The 24,376-nt window shown below is 41.1% G+C and overlaps 1 protein-coding gene across 1 annotated transcript in view; it reads left to right on the forward strand.

Moving 5' to 3' along the window:
- The window catches only part of LOC122813740 (serine protease 33-like), a gene marked incomplete in the record, with an annotated part of 258,580 nt that overhangs the window by 161,567 nt on the left and 72,637 nt on the right, over positions 1–24,376 (forward strand). The window contains 1 exon segment of the mRNA XM_044086213.1: positions 19,402–19,571. Coding sequence (XP_043942148.1) covers positions 19,402–19,571 — 170 coding nt within the window.

The raw sequence follows: 24,376 nt of genomic DNA on the forward strand, positions 1-24,376 counted from the left end.
TGTTTCTACTCAATGGTTTTGTATTCTTCTAATGCTTGTATGATGTGTTATTGTTGTATAATATGCTATTTTATAATGTTGTAATTGCTAACTTGTATTGAAGCTTTTCTTCCCAGGCCTCCACTGAAAATGGGCTTCTAGTCCAGTTTGACCTCCCCAGTAAACGTCAAATAAAATAAATTAAAGGGTGTACTGCTTGGAAAGAATATGCAATAGAAAGGGGCAGGACATTAACATCCAGGAGCTGTGTATGTTTAGAGCCAAGTATCTTTTAGATGCTCTCTAATTTGTATTTAAGAGTTGGTATTGCTTATAGTGAGAGGAAGGGAGTTCCAAATTTTGGCTAGAAAAGATAAATACAGAGTCACCACTGAGAGGTTAGCTTTTGTCACAGTTGAAAGCATTTTCAGTGGATCTCAGCTGTCTACTATTGGAGAAATTTTTCAGACTTGAGCATTTGGATAACAGATGAGTTTATGAAAAATGAGTAGTTGAGAAATTGTATGGTAATGCCTTAGCTCTAACCACTGAAGTTTTTTTTTAAGGCGAGTCAGTGATATGCTTTATAATGATCGGCAACAAATTTTGCCGCCTTACTACAATAGATTTTTATTAATTTATTTTCATTTTGTGTTGCCCCCCCCCCCCCAGTCATCCATGTTGTTCTTTAATTTTCCATGCTGCAGTGCCTCCTCCCTGCAATGTTCCATACACTACAACACACGGACAGATTTGCTTCGTTTAGAATATAACATTTTTTGTGTTTTTTGGTGTACTATATGATGTATGTAAGTGGGTGTGTCTTTGTGTGCAGTTCGAAGATGGGTGTGTGTTTGTGTGCAGTTCGAAGATGGGTATGAAGACAGTTATTTGTGCATGTTAAACGGAGTGGATATATAAATGTTTTGACCATGTACAGAAGTATATGCATCACATTTATGAATAATAAACACAAAGTAGCACTCCATAAACTGGCAGTGATCATGTTATAAGCACCTCCACCCCAGGATCATTTCAACCATCCATGCCTCTGAGTGATGCTGGAGCTGACAGCTGCACCTGGCCCAGTAAATGAAGTGCGACAATGAATGAAACTGGTCCTGGTACCATCAGGGCTGGGGCTGAGACAATGTAAAATTAAACAAGAAGAACAAAGTTAATAGTCTACTCAGTAAAAACAAAGGCGCTGGGTCACTTCTTTAGCGCATCACACATACAGTAATATTCCTCTGAATCACAAATAATTATTTCCTGCTGTAACAAGAGTAAGCAACTAGAGATATTGCTAATGAGAACTTTGAGTGCTCTCAATGATGGAACAACCCATCTGAAAGGAAATAAATTGGTTCATGACCCCATGTGATTTTTCCTCCCATCTTCCACACACTCCCATCACACGCACATCACAAGATCCTTGTTGCAAATATTAATTCTAATAACTCCAGGATCACACTACAGTGGGTAAAAGGTATGTGCCTTTTTCCCCATTGTAGTGTGATCCTGAAGTTACTATATATAGTTAGGGGTGTGTGGGGGGCACAGCCTCCCCCAATGGGGGATGTGGGGTGCATAGACCCCCCCACCTATTCTGGTTTTATATTGACCACTTTACAATTCAGTATGTTGAAATTTAGCATTGTAATTCAGTATTATGGGTTTCATTCAAGTGATTTTTCAGTATTTTGAAGTTTCAGTCTTACGGTCTCAGTAAAATGAGCTTAAGTCATATGAGGTTTCTATCACCTGATAGGGATCCATATATATAAAATGTGTGTATATGTATATATAAGTATATAGATGTGTGTGTGTGTGTGTGTGTGTGTGTGTGTGTGTGTGTGTGTGTGTGTGTGTGTGTGTATATATATGTATATGTGTATATATATATATATATATATATATATATATATATATATATATATATATATATCTATATATATATATATATATATATATATATATGTATATATAAAATGGTTTACTATTGTTCGAATGAAAAAACATTTTCCGTTGAAAGATCACCTTACTTTCATTAGATGCTTTTTACTGCTTGTTTTTGTCTATATTTGCTGAAATCGCTCTTCAGCAAACACACATTTATTGATCCGTATTTAGTGAAAATCACTCTTGCAATTCGCTGAATACTCCCAGGGCAAGAAATACTTGCCCTGCAGCACAACTTTACCCTTTTCTCCACTGTAGTGCAATCTTGGAGTTGGTATATATAGTTGGGGGGTGAAGGGGGCAAAACACCCCACTTGGGTGGGTCAGATTTAGCTAGATTTGGGTTAATTGTACTTCAGAGCATTTATTTCTTTCCCCTGGGAGTATTCAGTGAATTGGGAAAGTGATTTTCACGGAATATGGGTCAATGAATGGCGTGTTCACTTAGAGTGACTTCGGCGAACTAATATAGACCCCCGCTTGTTTTATGTGATCAAAGTTTTTAATCTTACATCAATACTGATTCTTAGCGTAATTTGACTTGCTAGTTCTATGTTGCTGTTAGTGGAAATGATTTTTTGAAATTAGTTTTATCATCAGCTAAATCCATTGGGGTAAATAATATTCTTTTTAGGGTTAGGTAGCAGTTGTGTATCAGACAAGCCAGGTCTCTATTGCTGAATTATCTGCATATTGTATGATAGTGGCTTGTTTATAAGCTAGGTGGAGATCATTAATGAATATATTAAACAACAAGGGACCTAAATTGTATCCATGTGGGACACTCACTGTAATCGGAAGGAGAGAGAGGTCATTGGTCATTTTGCCATTTTATTTGGGGAGGTTTCATGTGTCCTAGAAAAGCTGGGATGTTCTTCATCTCACATTGCTGCAGTCCTTACATATGGGTAGTCCGCTGTCCTCGGTCGGCCCGAATACCAAAGTATAAGGCTGACGTCGGTCAAGGCGCTTAAAACTGACATCAGGACGTCAGGGTACAAAAGCGCATGACCGACGTCATATCCTCAGTCTTTTTTGCCACATGGTTCGATGCAGAAGCAGCGTTGCAAGTGCCGTTCGGCATTCTGAAATTTTTCGAGTTCGGAGTTTCAGACCGAATCAAAGTTGGCTAAGTACCCGCTAGAATATTTTGTTTTTTCTTGCCTCAGTGTTTTACCGGATGTCAGAAAAAGTGAATAACTGTATTTCTTGTGGGAAACAGATACCGCATAGGGATTATCATTCTTTGTGTATTCCTTGTTTGGGGCCTGAGCACGATGTTGTTGGGTGTCGCTTTTGTGCTAGGTTCAATAAGCGCACTATTAAGCGAAGGTTAGATTGTGCTAGGCTGGTCTTGAAGCGGTGCAATTATAATATGCCGTTGGATTCTCCAGCGCCCGCTTCTTCGAAGAAGCGCAAAGACAAAGCAGTTAAACCCAGGCAAGAAGAGTCGTCCGTTCCAGATGTCGGTTCTTTAGAGGCGTCAGTGGAACCGGTGGTTCCGACGGAGGCTTCTCTGGAGTCCCAGGGGGAGACTTTGATATTGCAGGATGTGGCCTCTCAGGAGGCAGGTCAGGCTGAAGGGGCTTCCCAAGTTACTGTACTCCCCTCCCTTCCTAGGGTGGTTAGGCCCTCTCCTTCTGTTTCCAAGGCTTCTCCCAGAGGCAGGCCAGGTTTAGCTTCTGTTGGTGTCACTCCTAGTGCAGCAGGGTCTGTGCCCAAGAAGCACATGCTTAAAATGGCAGAAGATTTGATTACTCTGATTAGAGGTTCTTTGCCCCCTCCTGATAAGAGGCCTAGGGTGGAGCCAGAGTTTGGGAGTTTTGAGCAGGTTTCGGATGTTTCTGAGTCTTCGGCTGAAGACTTGCAGGAGTACTCTCCTTATTCTGATTCTGATGCAGATGATTCGACTCCTTCTGCTTCTCCTCCAGAGGATTTTTCTTTCAGAGACTCTTCATTCCATGAGGGAACATTTTAAGTGGGAAGGTCAGGACTTCTCTGATTCCAGGAAAAGGCTTAGGGAATTTTTGCTTTTGCCCCAGCATAGGCCCTTGGCTATACCTCCTGTTCTGGATGTTGTGGAAGATGCGTTTGCAGAGGCTTCACTTGATCCTGATTCTCTGCCTCCTGCTCCTGTTAAACTGGATAGGTATTACAGGGTGCCTGAGGCTCATAAATATCTTTATAAGAGTCCTAGGGCGGACCCAGAAACTGTTAGTCAGGGACCTAAGGGTGTCAAGGCCTCTGTTGTAAAAAATCCGGTTCCTCCAGATAAAGAGGCCAGAGCTTTGGATAGATGGGGAAAGAAAGTCTATACATCTTCTACCCTAGCTATGAGGGCTTTGAATTGCCAGTTTCATATGTTGAAATATCAAAACTATCTTCTTTCTCAATTGAAGTCTAAGGTGGATGCTCTGGCGGAAGGCATTGAGTGTAAAGAGTTACAAGATTTGGTGCATGTTTCAGAGCAGGTGGGTAAGCATTCTTTACAATGTGGTTTTGATGCTGTACAGGCCTCATCTAGGGTGGCTGCCACTGGTTCAGTTCTTCGCAGGCACGCATGGCTGAGGGATCAGAATTTATCTGACCATGTTAAGACAAGGATTTTGGATGCTCCTTTACAGTCTGATGTGTTGTTTGGTTCACCTGTGGAGTCAGTCTTGAAGAAAATGGAAGACAAGGCTAAGTCCATGCAGGCTGTTAAAGAAAGTTTAGTAGGAATTGGCCTGCTAAGGGGTGGACGTATCCTTCTTATGATTCTCAGTCTAGGGGTAGATCTAGACGTGGTAGGGGCAGAGCTCAGAGTTCTTTCAGACCTAGAACAGGGAGTTCACCTGCGCAATCTTCGGGTGAGGGCAGGGGCCAGTCCTTTCGTAAACAGGCCCAATGACCTACCTTTTCAGCTGCCAGATCCTTCTTGCCTGGCAGCTCCTTTGGGAGGAAGGTTGGCATTCTTCAAGGAAAATTGGAATTTGATTACCCAAGACAAATGGGTATTGGATATCATACAATCGAGGTTACAAGTTTTATTTCCATACCTTGCCTCCTTTCAAAGGCATGCCGGACGTTCCTCCTCAGCAAAGACTAGAGGCTCACAAACAAATTTCTCTGCTACTTCAAATAAGGGCCATGCAACCGGTCCCTCTGCCAGAAGTGGGCCTAGGATTTTATTCTCGCCTGTTCCTAGTACCAAAGAAAGGGAACACGTGGAGACCAATCTTGGATTTATCTATCCTCAACACATATCTGGACATTCCCAAGTTCAAAATGTTGACGTTACAACAGCTTTTACCTCTGCTGGGCAAAGATCACTGGATGGTGACTCTGGATCTCAAGGAGGCTTACCTTCATGTTCCTATCAGGCTCAGTTGCAGAAAGTATCTGCGCTTCGGGCTGGGACTTCTCATTATCAGTTCTCTGCATTGCCCTTTGGCTTATCTACTGCCCAGAGTGTTCACGAAGGTTCTGGCTCCAGTGATAGCTTTCTTCAGGCTAAGAGGAATACAAATCTATCCTTATTTGGACGATTGCCTGATTCTGGCCCAAGGAAAGGACGAACTTCTTCATCATTTACAGTATGTGATAGCAGTGCTAAGATGCCTGGGGTATTCTGTGAACGAAATAAAGTCCAGTCTAGTACCCTCTCAGGACATGTGCTTTCTGGGTGTGAGACTGAATACAGCATCCCAGATGGCCTTTTTGACCCCGGACAAACAAAAGAATCTTTCTCTCTCTTTACTTCCATCAATTGTCTCATCAGTCCAGGCTGACTGCAAGGACAGTCCTTCAAGCCTTGGGGTTCATGGCATCTTGTATTCTGGTGCTTCCCAATGCCAAACTGCATATGAGGAAGCTGCAATGGTATCTCAAAAATGTATGGACACAGCACTGCCAAGATATGGACACTTGTCATTCAGATAATACCTTGCATTCAAAAGGAATTTTTGTGGTGGGCTCAGGAATGTCACCTAAACAAGGGACTCTCTGTGACCCGGCCAGAGGCGAGTCAGATTCTAACGACAGATGCCTCAGACAAAGCTTGGGGAGCTCATCTAAATGGAAAGTGGGTACAAGACACGTGGCCTGCCAGACTTCAACATCTGCATATCAACTTGAAGGAGATGTTAGCAGTCCAATTTGCATTAATAGCTTTCAAGGATTTACTTCTTCCAGGGCAGGTGTTGGTTCTAACAGACAACACAACTGTCATGTGGTACATCAACAAGCAAGGGGAACGATTCTTATCCTCTATGCAGACAAGCAATGATTTTGTGGGAGACTGCTCTCAGTTTACAGCTAAATCTTCAGGCAAGGTTTCTGCCGGGAGCACAGAACTCCTTAGCAGATGTGTTGAGCAGACAAATTATGGATCCCCACGAGTGGAAATTGGATCCTCATGTATTTCAGAAATTGACAGTGTTATGGGGAACTCCAGACCTAGATCTGTTCGCTTCTCCACTAAACTACCAGCTGCCAAAGTTTTGCACAAAAGGTTTCATCCCACAGCTTGGAAAGTGGATGCTCTCTCATTCAATTGGAGCAATCTTCATGTGTATGCCTTTCCACCTCTGCCTCTCCTCCCAAAGGTACTCCTGAAGGTCAGACAGGACAAGCCAAAGATGATTTTAATAGCTCCAGATTGGCCTCGACAGCACTGGTACCCATTACTGAGAAGTCTGGCACGGGAGCCTCCATGGCCTTTGCCTTCGATTCCACACCTGCTGTCTCAGGAGAACAGACATTTACTCAATGTCAAACTTCACTCTCTACATCTAACAGCCTGGCATATTCTGTTTTAAACCCTGGAGGGTCTCAGCTTCCACAGCAAGTTTTGAATGTTATTTTGGAGGCCAGAAGGCCTAGTACAAGGAAAGTGTACGCAGATAAATGGAGGAGATTTTTATTTTGGAGTACAGCAAAGGAATTTGATGTTTCTAAGCCTAATTTAAGTGTGGCTCTTCAATATCTTACTGAGTTACTGGACAAAGGTTTGTCCTTCTCCTCTATTAAGGTTCATGCTGCAGTAATTTCTGCTCACTATGACTGTGACCCACCATTGTTTTCTCATCCTTTGTTTAAGCAATTCCTTAGAGGGGCAAATAATATAAGACACCACGAGAGCTCCTACTCCTGCTTGGGATCTCAATTTTGTGTTGGAGAAACTCACTCTACAACCTTTTGAGCCTGCAGCTACTGCCGAGTTGAAATATTTATCATGGAAGACTGCTTTTTTGTTGGCCATTACCTCCGAGAAGGGTTTCTGAATTACAGGCCCTTATGGCGGTTGAGCCTTTCTTAATTTTCCATAAGGATAGGGTATCTTTGCGTACTAATCCTTCCTTTATGCCTAAAGTGGTTTCTAGTGTGGCTTTAAACCAAACTATTCATTTGCCTACTTTTTATGCAAACCCCAAAATAAAGGGGAAAAGATTTTGCACACTTTGGATATACACAGGCAGTTGCGATATTATTTGAGCAGAACTAAAGGGTTCAGGCAGTCTCAGCAGTTATTTGTTTCATTTGCTTTGGGTTCTCAGGGCAAGCCTGTTTCAAAACAAACTATTTCTAAGTGGATTGGGTTTTGTATTGCTTTCTGTTATTCCCATCATGGTAAGGAGATTCCAGCTGGGATTAGGCCTCATTCCACTAGGGCTACTGCCACTTCTACAGCTTTTTAAGGGGGGTGGCAACTAAAGATATTTTGGAGGCAGCTACTTGGAGTTCAGTGCATACTTCCTCTAAGCATTACCACCTTCCTCTTTACTCTAAATCTAGGGCTGGTTTTGCCACTGCAATTTTACAGGGCATTTTGGCAGCTCCTAATGCTTTATAGTTTTGCCATCCTCCCTTACCTCTGCTTTGGGATTCTACCCATATGTAAGGACTGCAGCAATGTGAGATGAAGAACATAGTACAGTTTTGTACCTACCATAAATGTAGATGTTCGAAGATCCACATTGCTGCAGTCCAATTTACCCTCCCTCCTTCACCTCTGTAGTTAGAGGCGGTTGTGTGGTTTGGGTTGTGAATATTGTAAATATTGTAAATAGGATTAGTGCAGGGGTGGTTGGTTGGTTTTTTGCTGTCTTTGGTTTTGGCCTTTCTTTTTTAGGGCCTTCTGACATCTGGGGCAAGAAAAGACTGAGGATATGACGTCGGTCATGCGCTTTTGTACCCTGACGTCCTGATGTCAGTTTTAAGCGCCTTGACCGATGTCAGCCTTATACTTTGGTATTCGGGCCGACCGAGGACAGCGGACTACCCATATGTAAGGACTGCAGCAATGTGGATCTTCGAACATCTACATTTATGGTAGGTACAAAACTGTACTTTTTTGAATTTCTTGTGGAATATCATGTCAAAACCTTTGGATAAGCTAGGAAAAATGCAGCAACTAAATTCCCAGAGTTTCGATATTAACGGAGGTCATGAAACTAAGGAGAGATGTACATGTACTGGGAAAAGAATAGAAGGTGTGCTGTGTAGGGAAAGGAGGCAGTTGTCATTGAGAAAGCTGAGAAGTTGAGACTGGAATCACTTCTCCAGAATTTTTGAGAGTGGAGACAACTAAGGCTGTTGGCCTTAAGATTCAGAGCTCCTTTATGAAGAAGACCGAGTGTAGCAGCTTTTCCATGAGGTTGTAACATCGTTTTCAGTGATGGGGCAATTGATTAAGATAGAAGTAGGAAAAGTTAGGGCATCAGCAACAGTTTTTAAGTACTCTGGTATGCTGTCAGGGCAAGGGTGGTAGGTTTTAAGGTTAGTAATAGTTTCTTTGATTGTAGAAATTGAAGTGTTTTGAGGGCTAACAAGGGAGGAGAAGAACCTGTCTGCCTGTGCCAAGGGTTTAGTAAGATAGGTTACTGTCTGGATGAGGAGGGCAATTAATTCACTGGCTTTGCCAACAGTATGCTTAGATGAAGAAAGGCGTAGGTTGTGCTGGTTTACTGAATTTTAACAACTGACTGATTTGTAGTCCAAACAGCTTTGGCGTTATAATTTGTATCCTGTATATTAATATACATATTTTTTGTTTTAGTTTGATTTTTAGTGGGGTTTCTGAGATGTTTTATAGTATTGATGGGTTTAACTTTTTATTCCAATTTTTTCATGCTATGTCTCTCTTTCATAAGCAATTTAGTACTTTTTTACCAGCTTCAGTCTAGTTGTTCTTGCTGTGGTAGTTTATTTAGTATGTTAAGGAATATTGAGTTGAACGGAGCTACAGCTTTATCTAGTGGAGAGGTTTAACGAGCCCATCAGTTGACTGATTTTAGTGCTGCTTTTAATTGGTCCTTACTTAAGGAAGAGAGGTTACGAGCAAGGGTGTACCAATCCTGACTCTGGTTAGGTTTATGATGAATTATTGTAAGAGGGGCGGATGATCATTTTTGGTATCTGGCAAAGTACCTGTTGAAAAATTAGAGGCTTTACCAGATTTTTTTGCTGTACCTTGTTGGAGTTGAAATAAGCTGAATAAAACCATGTAGATTAAGGACATTAGAAGGACTGTTGCTATCTGTGGATTTCCTATCAGTATTCAGGTCTTTTAAAGTTATTGTCTCAAGTGAGATGTTGCACGATGTCCAGGAGAGAAGCTCTTCAGCATTAACTTGCTGGGAGAAAGTAACCTACTGTTCAGAAAAGCCTTTGCATTATATTAATTTGCAAAGATGCTGTACTCCTTTCAGCATTGAAGAGTGGTGATGGGCTTATAAAAGACCAAGAGAGGTTTCAAGAGAGGTTTAAAGTATTCTTGTACATAATCCCCACCCCACCACATGTTTATGAGCTCGGTCAAGTCTTAAGGTGTACCCCTGCTGTAAGATTTCTTCATCTTTTTTATTTTTTGTTTAAGCCAATTTCTGTGGCTACTAGTATATCTGGAGACGGAGAGTGAAAGACTACCCAGGCATACATATTACATTGTGTTTATAAGTGAACATTTACCTAGTGTACTTTTATCTGTAGTTTACATTTGTGCATAATAGTATGTACGTTTATATTCAGATGATGTACACAGAATATTGTGTAAAGTAGAAGATGGTTTGTTTTCCATTAGTAAGTAATGTCAATGTATACTGCAGCCAGTCTGCTACTTCATCAATGAACCTACTTGCAGCATAATTGGTGAAAACTCAGTTTTAATAAACCAGCAGGATCGTATGAAAACTGAAGCACAAATGTTAAAAAGACTGAAAATCACAACAAACTAAGCATCCCTAGAAAAGGTGTTGCTTATCTGGCTGTAGAATTCCATATATTCAGCATTTCTTTTATGTTGCATGGCACTGAAGTACTTGCCAGGTGCCATATCCCCTGCTTGTTTATATAGTAAGATTCACCATGCCAGTGAACACCAGCCATTGAATTGGTGCATTAAGTCTGCACAGAGCAGCACTGTTTATATATATAAAAAAAAACAAAAAGTTTATTTAAATTATCATTTATGACGCAGGCAGTCATACATTTGTATACATGAAAACAAACCATATTGACAAAATTTTAGTTGTAAACATACATCACAAACCATATCAATATAAATTTAGTTGCAAACATTGTACATCACTTATAACCTCTCAAGTCAGCGTCAGTCAGGCATGAACATATCTTTCAAATCCTGCCTTCTTTTAAACCTCAGTCCTCATTCTCATGTACTTTTCCCACAATTCCCATTTTGTTCTATGTAATTTGCTCCTACCCTTTTCTAAAAATCCCAATTCCTGTTAGTACTTCTAGTACATTTGGTTTAGACTTTGATTTAAAATTTCTAGTAATCGCTTTTTTTAGCAGTCACCATAATTAGACTCAGCAAGGCCTTACTATGTCTAGACAATTCTGATTCTGTACCATAGCTCAAAAAAAATTTCCTTAGTTACAGCAATTTGCTCACACAGTATCTCTGACAGAGTAGTCTGCATTGAATCTTTAAAGTCTGCCAACTTATTACACTCCAAGAAAATGTTTTCAGTTATCACTTCTTCCATCACACCGCTAACATTTGCTGCCTACCTGAGGAAAAATACTTGGGTATTTTTAAACCCCAAGTAGACTCAAATGTAAACATTCCCAAGCAAAGATCCTACATCTTCGGGATTTTGTTGCATATTTGAGTGACTTGCATATATCCCTCTATTGTTTCTTTGTGAATTGCTTATCCAATCTCTCTTCCCAATCCTTTCAAACGTCCTCTGATGTATACTCTGCCAATTATTCCTTTTTTAATGGCAGCTTCTGTTCTAGATTCTACTAAAAACTCAAGTGCTGTTTTTTTTTTTTTTTTTTTTTTTTTTTTTAAGGATCCTTCTCTTTGCCTATACTCTGATATCAATCTTTGATGGGGAAGGCTATCTATAGCTTGCAGTTCAAATAAATTCTTGACCTCTTCCCATTCTATTACCTTTCCATCTCTAAATATTTGCTCCCAATACATTGGTTATTTTGCCATTTTTCCAGTACATTCCAGCCCCCTCTTGCCTATTGTCTGTATCCCTAATTGCACTTATCCCTATTGGCAGAATCTCCTTTCTCCATTCCCATGTTGGCATAGTATACTTCTGCTTTATGAATATAATATTCTTTGTGGTTATTGTTATTCTCCTTATGGATCTGCATCCAAAATCCCTGCCTCTCCTTGTTTCGTAAGCTTCCCCCCTGTTTCATCATTATCCCTTTTCATTTTGAATTGTAAGTTTTCTGCTTGTGCTATGTATAGGAGTCTTAACTGTGTAGCTCTGAAATACCCCTTCAGTTTGGATATCCCAAAGTGCCTTGTTCAATAGGAAGAATCAGTTTATCCCACTCGACTCTTGCATTCTTCCCCTCCCAGATAAAATCCTTCAGCTCTTTATTAATATTCACAACATCTACTCTGTTTAATAAAAAAATATGCCTGACCTATGTATAAAACTAAAACATTTTAGTTGCTTGTATCTTGCTATCCGTATCCATATAACAAAGCTTCCAATGTCTCAGTTTTTGTATTATGTTTTTAGTGTCTTCCCATGTATCCTTGGCTGCCACACCAGAATCCTTTTTAATCTGTACTCCCAAGTACTTCATTTTATCATGTCCCCATAAATATGGATATTGCTGAATCAATTTGTGTGTGGGTACATAATTTACAGCTATATTACATTTGTTTTGGCTCCATTAACTTTGCACCCTGAAAAGATTTGAAACGGTCTCAAAATATTTCACAACACTAAAGTCTCCTTTTGTGGTTTTGTCAGGTGTAAAATAATATTTGTAGATAGAGCCAGCTTTTCTTGACTACCATACCAATTGTATCCTTGAATTTCTGAGTCCCTTATTTTCTTTGTCAGTGGTTCTAAATATAATGCAAATAATAAAGGGGAAAGAGGACACCGCTGTCTGGTTCCTGTGCTCAAACAGAAATTGTCAGTGTTAACTGTGTTTTGGTAGAGTGCCACTGTATTTGACAGAGTGGAGCTACTTAATCACAGTACCATTATGCCAAGTACTATAATAAATATATGCACATTTCTTTAAAATACTTCATCCACTTTACCTCTAAATGGAACTGCGTGGTATAGAAGTGTGCTTTTACTGTAATCAGTAAAAGCAGCCAGGACAGCAGATATACTTGAATTCTCTCTTCATTTCAGGGTTATTGGAGTCCCATGTCTGAATGTTTCAGACAGTCACCCGATGTCGGTACTTGTAAGCTAGGTCATGAGGTCATTCCTCATGAGGAAGATTCATTTAAAACAAAACAAACAAAAACTATCCTCTCTCATTGCTGGCCAGAAATCCAGATGTCCTTCAAGAATGCAACTGCAGTCATAACATATGGGTTGTCCTGCCTCAGGCAGCCCTCGGTCGGCCGGATTCCAAAGTCTGGGTCCGGCGTCGGCCGGTGTCTCCTCCTCTCCGACGTCAGAGCGGCTGGAGTATAAAGGCATCGGCCGACGCCATCTTCTCCAGTCTTTCTTGCCACGCGGTGCCCGAAGCAGAAGCAGTTCGCAAGTGCCGGTCGGTCAGCTCCTGTGTTTTCAGTACCGAAGTCATCTAAAAGCTAAGTACACCGTTGGGGAACATTTTTTCTTGCCTCAGCCAATGTCAGAACAAATTGAGAAAGTTAATTGTTTGTCTTGTGGTAAACAAATACCTCATAAGGACTTCCATTCTTACTGCCTTCCTTGCCTGGGCCCAGACCACGATGTCTCGGCCTGTGCTGCCTGTGCTTGCTTTAATAAGCGCACTCTCAGGCGCCGGGCAGAATTTGCCGAAGACTTTTTCGGTGAATCTTTCACGTATATTATGCCGTCGGATCTACCGACAACTCAATCTACCAAAAAACTAAAGGACCGGGACCGACTTCCTCGGCCCGCGTCCACCACCGATGCAACTCCTAAATCCTCCGCTAGTGCTTCGGTCCCTTCGGAAGCGGTAATTCAACCGCTCCAGGCCGACGACACAGCGTTAACACGTCCTTCAGTCTCGGAGACCTCTCCGGTGCCGGTTGTTGATTTTCCTCCAGAAACCGAAGTTCTGGATCTACCCGACACCATTCCTGTAGACAAGGTTACTCCTGCACGTGGGGCTGCAAGGCCTCCTGTATCCATGTCCATCAAGGCCTTTGCATGTGCTAAGGCCACTATCCAGGCCAAGGCCCATCCTAAACCTGCTGCTCAGGCCCCTTCTTCTGATAAACAGATCATGTCTCTTGCTGCAGATCTTATTTCTCTTATCAGGGGGTCTCAGCCTCACCCAGACAGAGGTTCTCAGCCACCTGCAGAGAAAAGGCCCAGAACTGAGCAGGCTGACAACCTCTCTTCAGATGAAGCCTCTGGGGATTCTGAGCATTCAGATACCCAAGAAGAATCCTTCCAGGCCTATGAGGACTCTGATGCTGAGGAATAAATTCCCTCTGCCTCCCCTCCAGAGGATTTCTCGTTTGGTGAAGTCCTGCACTCTATGAGGGAACATTTTAAATGGCAGGGTCAGGAATTCTCTGATTCCAGGAAAAGGCTACGTACCTTCCTCAAGCTTCCCCAGCACAGACCTTTAGCTATTCCTCCAGTTATGGATGCTTTGGATGATGTTTTCTCTGACTCCAGTGCTAACCCTGATTCTCTCCCCCCTGCTCCTGTCAAGCCAGACAGATATTATAGGGTCCCTGACACTCACAAACATCTCTTTAAGGCCCACTCTGTGGATCTAGAAACTATTTCACAGGGCCCCAAGGGAGTGGCTACTTCCACTGCCAATAATCCACTGCCAGCGGATAGGGAAGCTAGGTCCCTGGAGAGATGGGGTAAAAAAGTTTATACCTCTACCACCCTAGCCATGAGGTCTCTTAACTGCCTTTTTCATATGTTTCAGTACCAGGATTTTTTACTGGATGATTTACAGAAAAAGCTAGCCTCTCCTGAGCCTATTGATAAAAAAGTATTGCAGGATCATTTACATAACACTCAGCAGGTTAACAATCATTTTCTTCAGTGTGGTTATGATGCATTGGAGGCTTCATGTAGGGCAGCTATGACTGGGGCTGTGATACAAAGACATGCTTGGTTAAAAGATCAGCCATTGCCAGACCATGTTAAAGTAAAGTTACTTGATGCACCTCTGGAAAAACAGAAGCTTTTTGGTGCTAATGCACAAGATGTGTTGAAATCCATTGAGGAAAAAGCTAAGTCAGTACAGACAGTCAAGGATTTCCTCCAGGTTCAACCACCCAGGTTCAGCAGAAACTGGCCTTCAAAGAATTGGTCCTTTCCAGACTCTGACAAGTTTCAAAGGGGAAAAAACAGGCGTGCCCGAGGTAGAGGGCAATACCGAGGATCCTACAGGGGCCGCCAATGGAAACCTCCAAATCAAAGAAGTGGCACAGGCAGCCCAGCTGCACCACAAGGACAATCACAATGACTTGACTTTCATACCGCCTACAAAGGCTCAAAGAGAAGCACCTTTGGGTGGAAAATTTTCCTTATTCTCAAAAAACTGTCATATCTTAACCAAGGACAACTGGATTCTGGATTTAATAGACAAGGGTTACAGATTCCACTTCCATACTTTACCAATAAGACAAGGCATGCCAAATCTGCCACATCTTCAAAGGGCAGAGGCACTCACTCAAGTTTCAAAGCTGTTAAGTATAAAAGCAATAGAAAGGGTTCCTCCTCAGGAACAAGGCCAGGGATTTTATTCAAGACTGTTCCTTGTTCCAAGAAAAGAAAACAAATGGAGGCCTATACTGGACTTGTCTATTCTAAATACTTTTCTCATTGTGCCAAAGTTCAAAATGCTGACGTTGCAGCAACTCCTTCCCATGCTGGGCAAGGGGTCTTGGCTGGTCACTCTGAACCTCAAGGAGGCATACCTGCATGTCCCAATCAGACAAAGCTGCAGAAGATACCTCAGATTTCTTGCAGGGACAGAGCATTATCAATTCTCAGCATTGCTGTTTGGCTTATCTACTGCACCCAGAGTGTTCACGAAATGCCTGGCATCAGTAGTGGTACACTGCAGACTCCAGGGGATTCAAATATACCCCTACCTGGACGACTGCCTCATACAAGCAGACAACAAACAAACCTTAATAGCAAACTTGGACTATGTCATTCAACTACTGCAGGCCTTGGGATACACAGTCAACATTCAAAAGTCAAGACTACTGCCATCCCAACAGATTATTTTCTTAGGAGCCAAACTGGACACAGAAACTCAAATGGCCTACCTCACAGAGGAGAAACAACAGCAGTTACCAGAGTACTTCAAAGGCCTAGCAAAGCTCTCCCAGCTGACTGCAAGGAAAATCCTGCAGGCCCTGGGGTTCATGGCATCTTGCATTCTTCTGATACCTTTGCCAAGACTTCATATGAGAAAGCTGCAATGGTACTTAAAAAGCTTATGGTCCCAACACAGCCAAAGCCTAGAGGACATAATCCCACTCATTCCATGTCTGCAAAAAGAATTTTTGTGGTGGGCTCAAGCAAGTCAGTTAAACAAAGGCATGTCCTTCAACAAAACTCAAGCAGGTCAAATGATTACAACAGACACCTCAGATCATGGATGGGGGGCGCACATGGAGGGCAGATGCATTCAAGGTCTATGGACACCAAGGGAAAGACATCTGCACATAAACCAAAAAGAGATGTTGGCAGTGATACATGCAATCGAGACTTTCGAAAAATCACTACAACAAGGACATTTGCTAATAAGGACAGACAACACCACTGTCATGTGGTATATAAACAAGCAGGGAGGCACTCATTCTTATCCCCTCTGCAGACTAACAATGATTCTCTGGGAAAAATCCCTGAGTCTGAAGATACATTTGCAATCCCAGTTTGTGCCAGGCAAGGACAATGTACTGGCGGACAAGCTGAGCAGAAATTTCTTGGATCCACACGAATGGATGCTGCATCCTCACATTTTCTCACAAATAACAAAGACATGGGGAAGACTGGACGTAGATCTCTTTGCTTCTCACATGAATCATCACCTGGAAAAGTTCTGCACAAGGACCCACCATCCTCTAGCCTGGAAAACGGATGCTCCCTCCTTCAGCTGGAATTCCCTAAAAATGTATGCATTCCCTCCTCTACCTCTGCTGACCAAGGTGATACTGAAGATCAAAGCAGAACAACCAACAGGCATCCTGATTGCTCCAGACTGGCCAAGGCAACACTGGTACCCATTGCTGTTGAGCATAACTCTGACCAAACCGTGGCCTCTGCCCCTATGGCCCCTGCTTCTAACACAACACAATTGCAGGACTGTCCATCAAAACCTGAAAACATTGCATCTGACAGCCTGGAGGTTACCATGACTCCTTCCGCTATCTCTCTTTCCAAAAAAGTTCAAGAGATCTTACTGGAAGCATGCAGACCTTCCACCAGAAAAACCTATTCAGCCAAGTGGAAGAGATTCAGCATCTGGAATGCCAACAGGGGTCAGGATACAACATTACTGAGTTATATCTCAGATATTGGAATACTTGGCAGAAATGTTTCATACTGGACTCTCATATTCTTCTATAAAGATTCACGCCTCAGCAATCTTAGCAAAATACAATTGTGATCCACCAGTGTTTTTACATCCTTTGCTAAGACAGTTCCTAAGAGGGATAAAGAATATCAAACCTCCCAGAAAGCAGCCAGTACCTGCATGGGACCTCAATTTCATTTTGGAAAAATAACTCTTCCTCCTTTTGAGCCAGCAGCAACTTCAGAGATGCAATTTCTGTCATGGAAAACGTTTTTTCTATTGGCAGTCACATCTGCAAGAAGAGTCTCGGAGATACAGGCACTCATGGCAGTACCTCCCTTTCCTCATTTTTCATCAGGACAGAGTTTCTCTAAGAACCAATCCTACATTCATGCCAAAAGTAATTTCCAGGGTATCTCTAGATAAAGCTATTCACCTGCCTACTTTCTTCCCCAATCCGCAAAATGGGGGAAAAACTGCTGCATACTTTGGACATACACAGGCAGCTGCGTTACTACTTGGACAGAACTAAGGCCACCAGAAAGTCTGACCAACTGTTTGTAGCCTATGCTGCTGGAGTACAAGGAAAAGCAATCTCCAAACAAACAGTTTCCAAATGGATTGGACACTGCATCAGATTCTGCTATTCTTTCCATGGAAAAGGTGTGCCAGCCAATATTAGGCCACATTCCACCAGAGCTATAGCCACATCCACAGCTTTCCTAAGAGGAGTGGCTACAAAGGACATTCTAGAGGCTGCTACATGGAGCTCCGTGCATACATTTACCAAGCACTACAACCTGCCTTTATACTCCAGATCCTGAGCAGGCTTTGCTTCGGCAGTCCTGCAGGGCATTTTAGCTACACCATCCCTTTCTTTCTTCCATCCACCCCCAGCTTGGCTATGGTATTCAACCCATATGTTATGACTGCAGTTGCATTCTTGAAGGACATAGTACAGTTTTGTACCTACCATAAATGTAGATGTCCGATAGATATGCAACTGCAGTCGGATTTTCCCACCCTCCTACCCCTCTGCAACCTTCTTTATGGGTCCACTACCCCTTCCTATTAGCTGGGGGTACCTCCTATGGTGTATCTGTTTATTACTGTTGTGCATGTCTGGAATTGTTTATCCATTCACCAAATTTAGCCTTCCTAGGAGGGCACCTGGCATCTGGGGCAAGAAACACTGAAGAAGATGGCGTCGGCCGATGCCTTTATACTCCAGCCGCTCTGACGGAGAGGAGGCGACACCGGCAGACGCCGGACCCAGACTTTGGAATCCGGCCGACCGAGGGCTGCCTGAGGCAGGACAACCCATATGTTATGACTGCAGTTGCATATCGATCGGACATCTACATTTATGGTAGGTACAAAACTGTACTTTTTATAACTTTAACCCGCGTATTTCTTGATACAGCAGTTAACTAAGGAAATCTACCACATTTCATGGTTTGGTGTCATTGCTTTCATTAAGAGACCTTTTGGTGCCATATAAATCTACTTCAAGCTGAATCCGATCCAATCTGAACTAAGTGATGGAAGCTGTTTTGTATATTTTCCCATGATGCTCTTCTCATTAAATGAGCGGTATGGACTTGACAGTGTAGTGCAGACATTTTTATGGGCTTCATCTTGTAGTCCTGGGTTTGAATCTTCCATCTCCACCCTCTTCAACTTTTAAGCGACCTCTGAGCAAATTGCAGCCTCACCTATACTTCCAAGTTACTCCTGAAGATATGTTTATGCATGTTGGATTAACAGGTTTTTGTGCATTTCTTCCTGATATTTCCAGTACAGAGTGCCTTGTTATTACCACATCGTGTCCATTTTAAAGATCCACTAAAAGTCCTTTGAACTAGTTCACCTGTTTCAGAAATGCATAGCAAAATATAACTTTTAAACCCATATCTGCTCATAAAATATATAAAGTGTGTGAGCAAATTAAGCACAAAGTGTTTTTTTTAAAGTCCTCTCTTTAGAGCAGAGGAGACTTTGCAAGTTACACCCGCCCACCTTACCTTGTCATTCTTTCTTCAAGGTCACTGTACCTTGATGAAAGAAGTCAGCAACAGACGTAGAAACGCTTTCTCTCACTCTTTTTCCAGAAGGCCGCCATTATAATAGCAGAGTACAGACAATGCGTTGGTTTATGAAGCATGCAGCAACAAATTAAGTGCAACCTAGACAGTAAAGACTGAGCAGCTCTAAGTCCTCTTGTATTAAACAATTGTATGTGTGCTCTCTTTCCCCTCTGCTCAGTTTTCTAATGATGTCTTCATCTCCTTGTATGAAAGAGACGTTTGTTTATGTGGTGCTGGAATTTGATGGCATCTCCATTGCAAATTGAGGGCTAGAACTTTTCTAAGGAATTGCCATTTAGTTAACCACAATTCCTTTCTGTAGTCTTTATTTACCTGAAATGTTTTACTACTATTCTGGATACTTATCCGTGTTTGCATTGTAATCTGATTAGTTTCTCATTTCTTCTTGCTACAGAGAGTTTACCAGCTCCAAAAACTCTGCAGGAGCTTGAGGTGCCTATTATACCTCAACCACAGTGCGACTGCATTTATCATGTGGGCACCAATACACCTGAAAGCCAGCAGGTCGTCACATCAGACACGATATGCGCTGGGTATGCAACTGGTGGCAAGGATTCCTGTCAAGTAAGTGGGCATGATACGTGGTTGTTGTGTAGAAGGTGGAAATGACACTTCTTAGGTGAGATTCTTGTAGCTGCAACTTTATGCATTTGACATCAAGAATAGGACGTGGTCATGGAAGCAATCAAAGAATCAAGGCTGCTGGTGATCATGTATCCTCAGTGAGTCCTCTGTAATATGCAATATGTTTTTAACTTAAGCTGGCTGAGTTGAGTTTGTGGAACCCCTGAAGTAGAGGAAATGGGATTACATTGTACCAAATGTTTTCTTTTGTGTTTTTGTGATGTTGTATCATTTGCTACAAATAAATAGCAGGGGGTGTGTTGGAAAAGTGAGGCTTGCCACATAGCAGAAATGCTTATTTAACTATTCTTCTTTGTTTTCTTTTTAGTGTTTCAAGTAATACATTTCCAAAAACCAATGCTAGGTGCTGATGTAGTTCCACCAAAGGCACGCACAAATGAAGCAAAAAATCCTGGAAGAACACCGCTGGATAACACAGAATAGTAGAATAAAAGCTTTAATAAAAAACAGGTATAAATGGATAAGTGCTTTCGGGTGTTAACCCTTCATCAGATGGATGAAGGGTTAACACCCGAAAGTGCTTATCCATTTATACCTGTTTTTTATTAAAGCTTTTATTCTACTATTCTATCCAGCGGTGTTCTTCCAGGTAATACATTTGGCTGTTAAATGATTTCAGTCTGTGTTTTTTTGTTCCAAGTTGATCAGTAAGGTTTGCGATGTGTGAGATCATTCAGTGGGGAGGTCGCCAGTGTGTGGTGAAATCAATGTAGATTCCCATTAAAAGGTGGGAGGTCTCCAGTGTGAAATGTGTATTCTCTTTGTAAGGTCTCCTTAGATCCAGTAGCAACAGTTTTATTTCAAAAGCAATGGAAATACCATTTGCGGTACAGCAGTATCCTTTTTATTGAAATAAGTATTTGGTTTTGGCTTCCCTGAGTATCAGTGAGACCACGTGTGTTGGAATCTACAGGATTAAAAAAAAAAAGATTACCAGTAGCAAGAGTAATTGAACTGACTTAGTCCTAATAAAGTTAGATCATAAATTAAATACACAACAGTTTAAAACTTTCACATTTTGTTTTATTTGCTTGCATGGGGAAAGTATCTTAAAGCTTTCAACTTGCTGCACCAGTATAGCCCAGATCTTTGGTTTCGTGGGATTGATGTTTCTTTGGTGGAGGACATCATCAAGAGGGTATTCTTTTCCCTTCTTCGCTGTAGATTTTGCCTTATGAGATTACTTGGTTAGTTTGCTGCAGAAATAACCCCAACGTATACCAGAATCCTATCTCACCCCTCCCGTCAAAAGTTAACTGCATTGCCGAGGGAGCAGTCCTTCTAAAGAGATGTTATAACAAGATCCTAGCTGTTTGAGTTGGTTATGGTTAAGGGCAGGGCCAGTGTTAGCATTTTGGGGGTCCCAGCAAGTTTGACATTGGGGGGTTCCCTTCCCCAGACAGGTTCTTCAACTCCAGATATCTCTCTCTCACTACTGCCTCTCCCCCACATTTTGTACAGCACATGCTAGCAAGCTTTGGGAATAATACACCCACCCTTAGTTGAAATGCTTTTATGAGTGGGTCCAGACGCACATTCAAGAGCTTTTAAATTTAATTACATTATGAAATGACTTTCTGCAACAGAGAAGTCATTATTACTTTATAACCAGTCCATAGGAGGCTATTCATGCAGTCACACCTTGTATGTACTTTTGTACACACTGGCTCATATGTGTGTGTGTGTGTGTGTGTGTATATGTATGTATGTATGTATATATATATATATATATATATATATATATATATATATATATATATATATATATATATATATATATATATATATATATATATATATATATATATATATATATATATATATATATATATACACACACACACACACACACACACACACACACACACACACACACACCTTTGGCTGCAGTTTTTTATATAAAGCTGTATATCACATGAGGGTGGCCATTCAGGCAGTCGCACTTTGTATTTGTGTCTCTCAAGCTCACATTCACAGCTAGTACATGTGTACACATCTTAACATGTACACACATTTTGGCTGTAATATTATATATAAAGCTTTGTATCACATGAGGGTAACAGTTTAACTGTTTACTCAGACGCACCGTTTACACATAGTAGTCACATTGACTGGCTTTTACCAGTGAGTTATGAGCACTGCACATAAAAACATTGAAGGTTTTAAAATAAGTGAGAACCTGCTACATGACAAGTCAGTTGTATTAAAAGCTGTGTGCTTTTTTAATACATTTTTATTGATTTTTAAATGGATAAGCTGATAACATCACATTAATAAATGACATGAAAGAAAAGTTGTAATAAAAGGTCATGAGCCCCTGTCATAAACCACTAAAACTACCTCTCGACTGTTTCTGGTTTTCCAAAATATCTCCAGTGTTTCCTCATATTGTTGGTCTTTTCCTTGGTTTTCTGGTAAACTGCTGAGGACTGCAGTCCCCTAAATAATGAGACAATGTATACTAATGCAAAAACCTGTTTTAGTAATTTTATAAGTAGAAATAAGATATAGAATATTTTCCTAAATGTATCTGTCTTTATTTTTTGGCATTATCACCAGTTCTTTTTCTAAGAGGTTGAGAAATATGCTGCAGTGCAAAAGTGCACACAAGAGGATGACCAGTACACCTTTTCTCATTATGTAGTACCAATTTCTTTTGCATGCAACTCACAGACCAGAAGCAACTACTTTCAGCAGTGTACATTTTACTTTGAGCTGGAGAAGGTACTGAATGATTCATTTGAGACCACTTCTGCATTATAAAATGCTTTGATTCAGGTCTGCAGGATGGCCAAAATGGTATATGCAAAGAACTGCCTTATTAGGGGCCCTCCTTTCCTGACGTGCCCAACTCCCCACCCTTCCTCCTTACCATACAGAGAAAAACATTTGCTGCTTGCCAAAATTCAGTGACTGAAACTAATCTGCAAACTGACACCTTGTTTAAAACAGTTTACTATGTACTTGCGATCATAACAATGTTGAATGTGGGAATAATGACACCAGAAGATTGCAGGGCAAGAATGTTGAGGACCATAGTAATGAACAAGCTGGACTGGACCCATGTTAGCAATTGTTTGTGTCCTTGCAGGTGGGAGATTTGAGGTTCGACATTTTTCATTCTTATGGTACTTGACTTTCTTATCTTATGATCTGGTTTCATTATTTCAAGATTCAACATTGTTATGATTGCAAATACAATAGTAAGTCTATAAAACTATCCCTCATTCCTACCTTCATGTCCGGCAGGGATTTAAACAGCAGATCTGTAAGCTAGCAATATTAACTGTTAATATTAAGCACCTACTTGTACTCACCATAACCACAAACACATGCAAACACAAAAGAAGTTTCAATACATTTTAGGCTAGGTTACTCTTCTTGCAGATAACAGAGAAGGGGAAGAGAAAAGGTCAGCCATTTAAATGAACAGTTAAACACTTATAACCCAGATTTGGGGAAAAAAACACTCTTAACTGCACTGGAGTAATGGTAGTGTAGTCCCTGCATAGAGTAATGGTAGTGTAGTCCCTGCATAGGGGAAAAGCGGTGTTATTTAATTACTTGAAAATCCCTGTAATCATGTAAGGGGGGAAAGTCACCCATCAACTAATTATCTGTAGCCAGAAATGGCAACACAGAAGGAAAGTTTATTGTAGTCAGTAAATATGACCTTCAAAATGTGGGCAGCCTAAAAGATGTAATGCTAAAGTAAATGAAATGCAATGAAATACTGCTCACAAAAGAGAAATCCCCACCATTTTGCCAGCCTAAGACTAAGACGGAGTATTAGCACGTTTTGGCAAATTGATGCAAGTGCAATTGTAGAATTTAAGCTTCAGACAAAATCACTACAACTTACTTGAATTCATGAAATCGTGTTGTATGCTATGGCAGACTACATACCTGCATATTTCCATGCTGTTTTTACAAAACATGAACGCAAGACAGCTAATTGGTTAAGCATATACTTGGTACCTAGATCCTGACATTATACTGATGGTTCTGTCATTATCTCAAACACAGCTTCGATCCCTCATTTCCACCTCTCCTTCCTGTTTAGTCCCATGTCCAATACAACTTTACAAGTTCTCTCTTGCCAATTTAATTGTGCTCTGCTGATCATATTTTCCTGTTCTCTGTCTACTTCTTGCACTTTGCAAACTTACAAAGCATTTGAGATCAGATCTTTTTTGGGGAAAATCTCTTTCCTTAAAATAATACAGCTTAGTTCAAGGCATAATCTATATGCCATAGCATGCAATTAACTTTTGAGGGGACAGCATTTTTTGCCCAGAACAAGGACACCAAGTCTCTAGCCCTAAGAACTACAAAGGCAACTTGGTTCTGACTGACAGAAGATATATTACTGGCTACCAATTAAATGTTTCTATCTAATATGAGTGCTTTAATGTGTCTTTAATTACATTTTTTTATTATGTATGGCAGAAAATAAAGATCAGTTTATTGTGAGGAGCATGGAGCATATCTCCTTGATTTTATAAAGCAAACAAAATCTGGCTACCCTGAGTATGACCTTTCAGAGCTATATCTAAACAATCCTACCTTGGTTTGTGATTTACTGTGGAGTTGACTGGTAAGAGAAGTTTTATTGTAATTTATATTTTATTTTTTATCCTTTATTTTACACAGTTTGTAGGAAGGGATAGCTTGTAGAGAAGATGATTTACTTTGATTTATATTTTGTTTCATCACTGTTGGTT

The sequence above is a fragment of the Protopterus annectens genome, chromosome 10.part0 (assembly GCF_019279795.1).
Source record: "Protopterus annectens isolate FY-2018-M chromosome 10.part0, PAN1.0, whole genome shotgun sequence".
Lineage (NCBI taxonomy): Eukaryota > Metazoa > Chordata > Ceratodontiformes > Protopteridae > Protopterus > Protopterus annectens.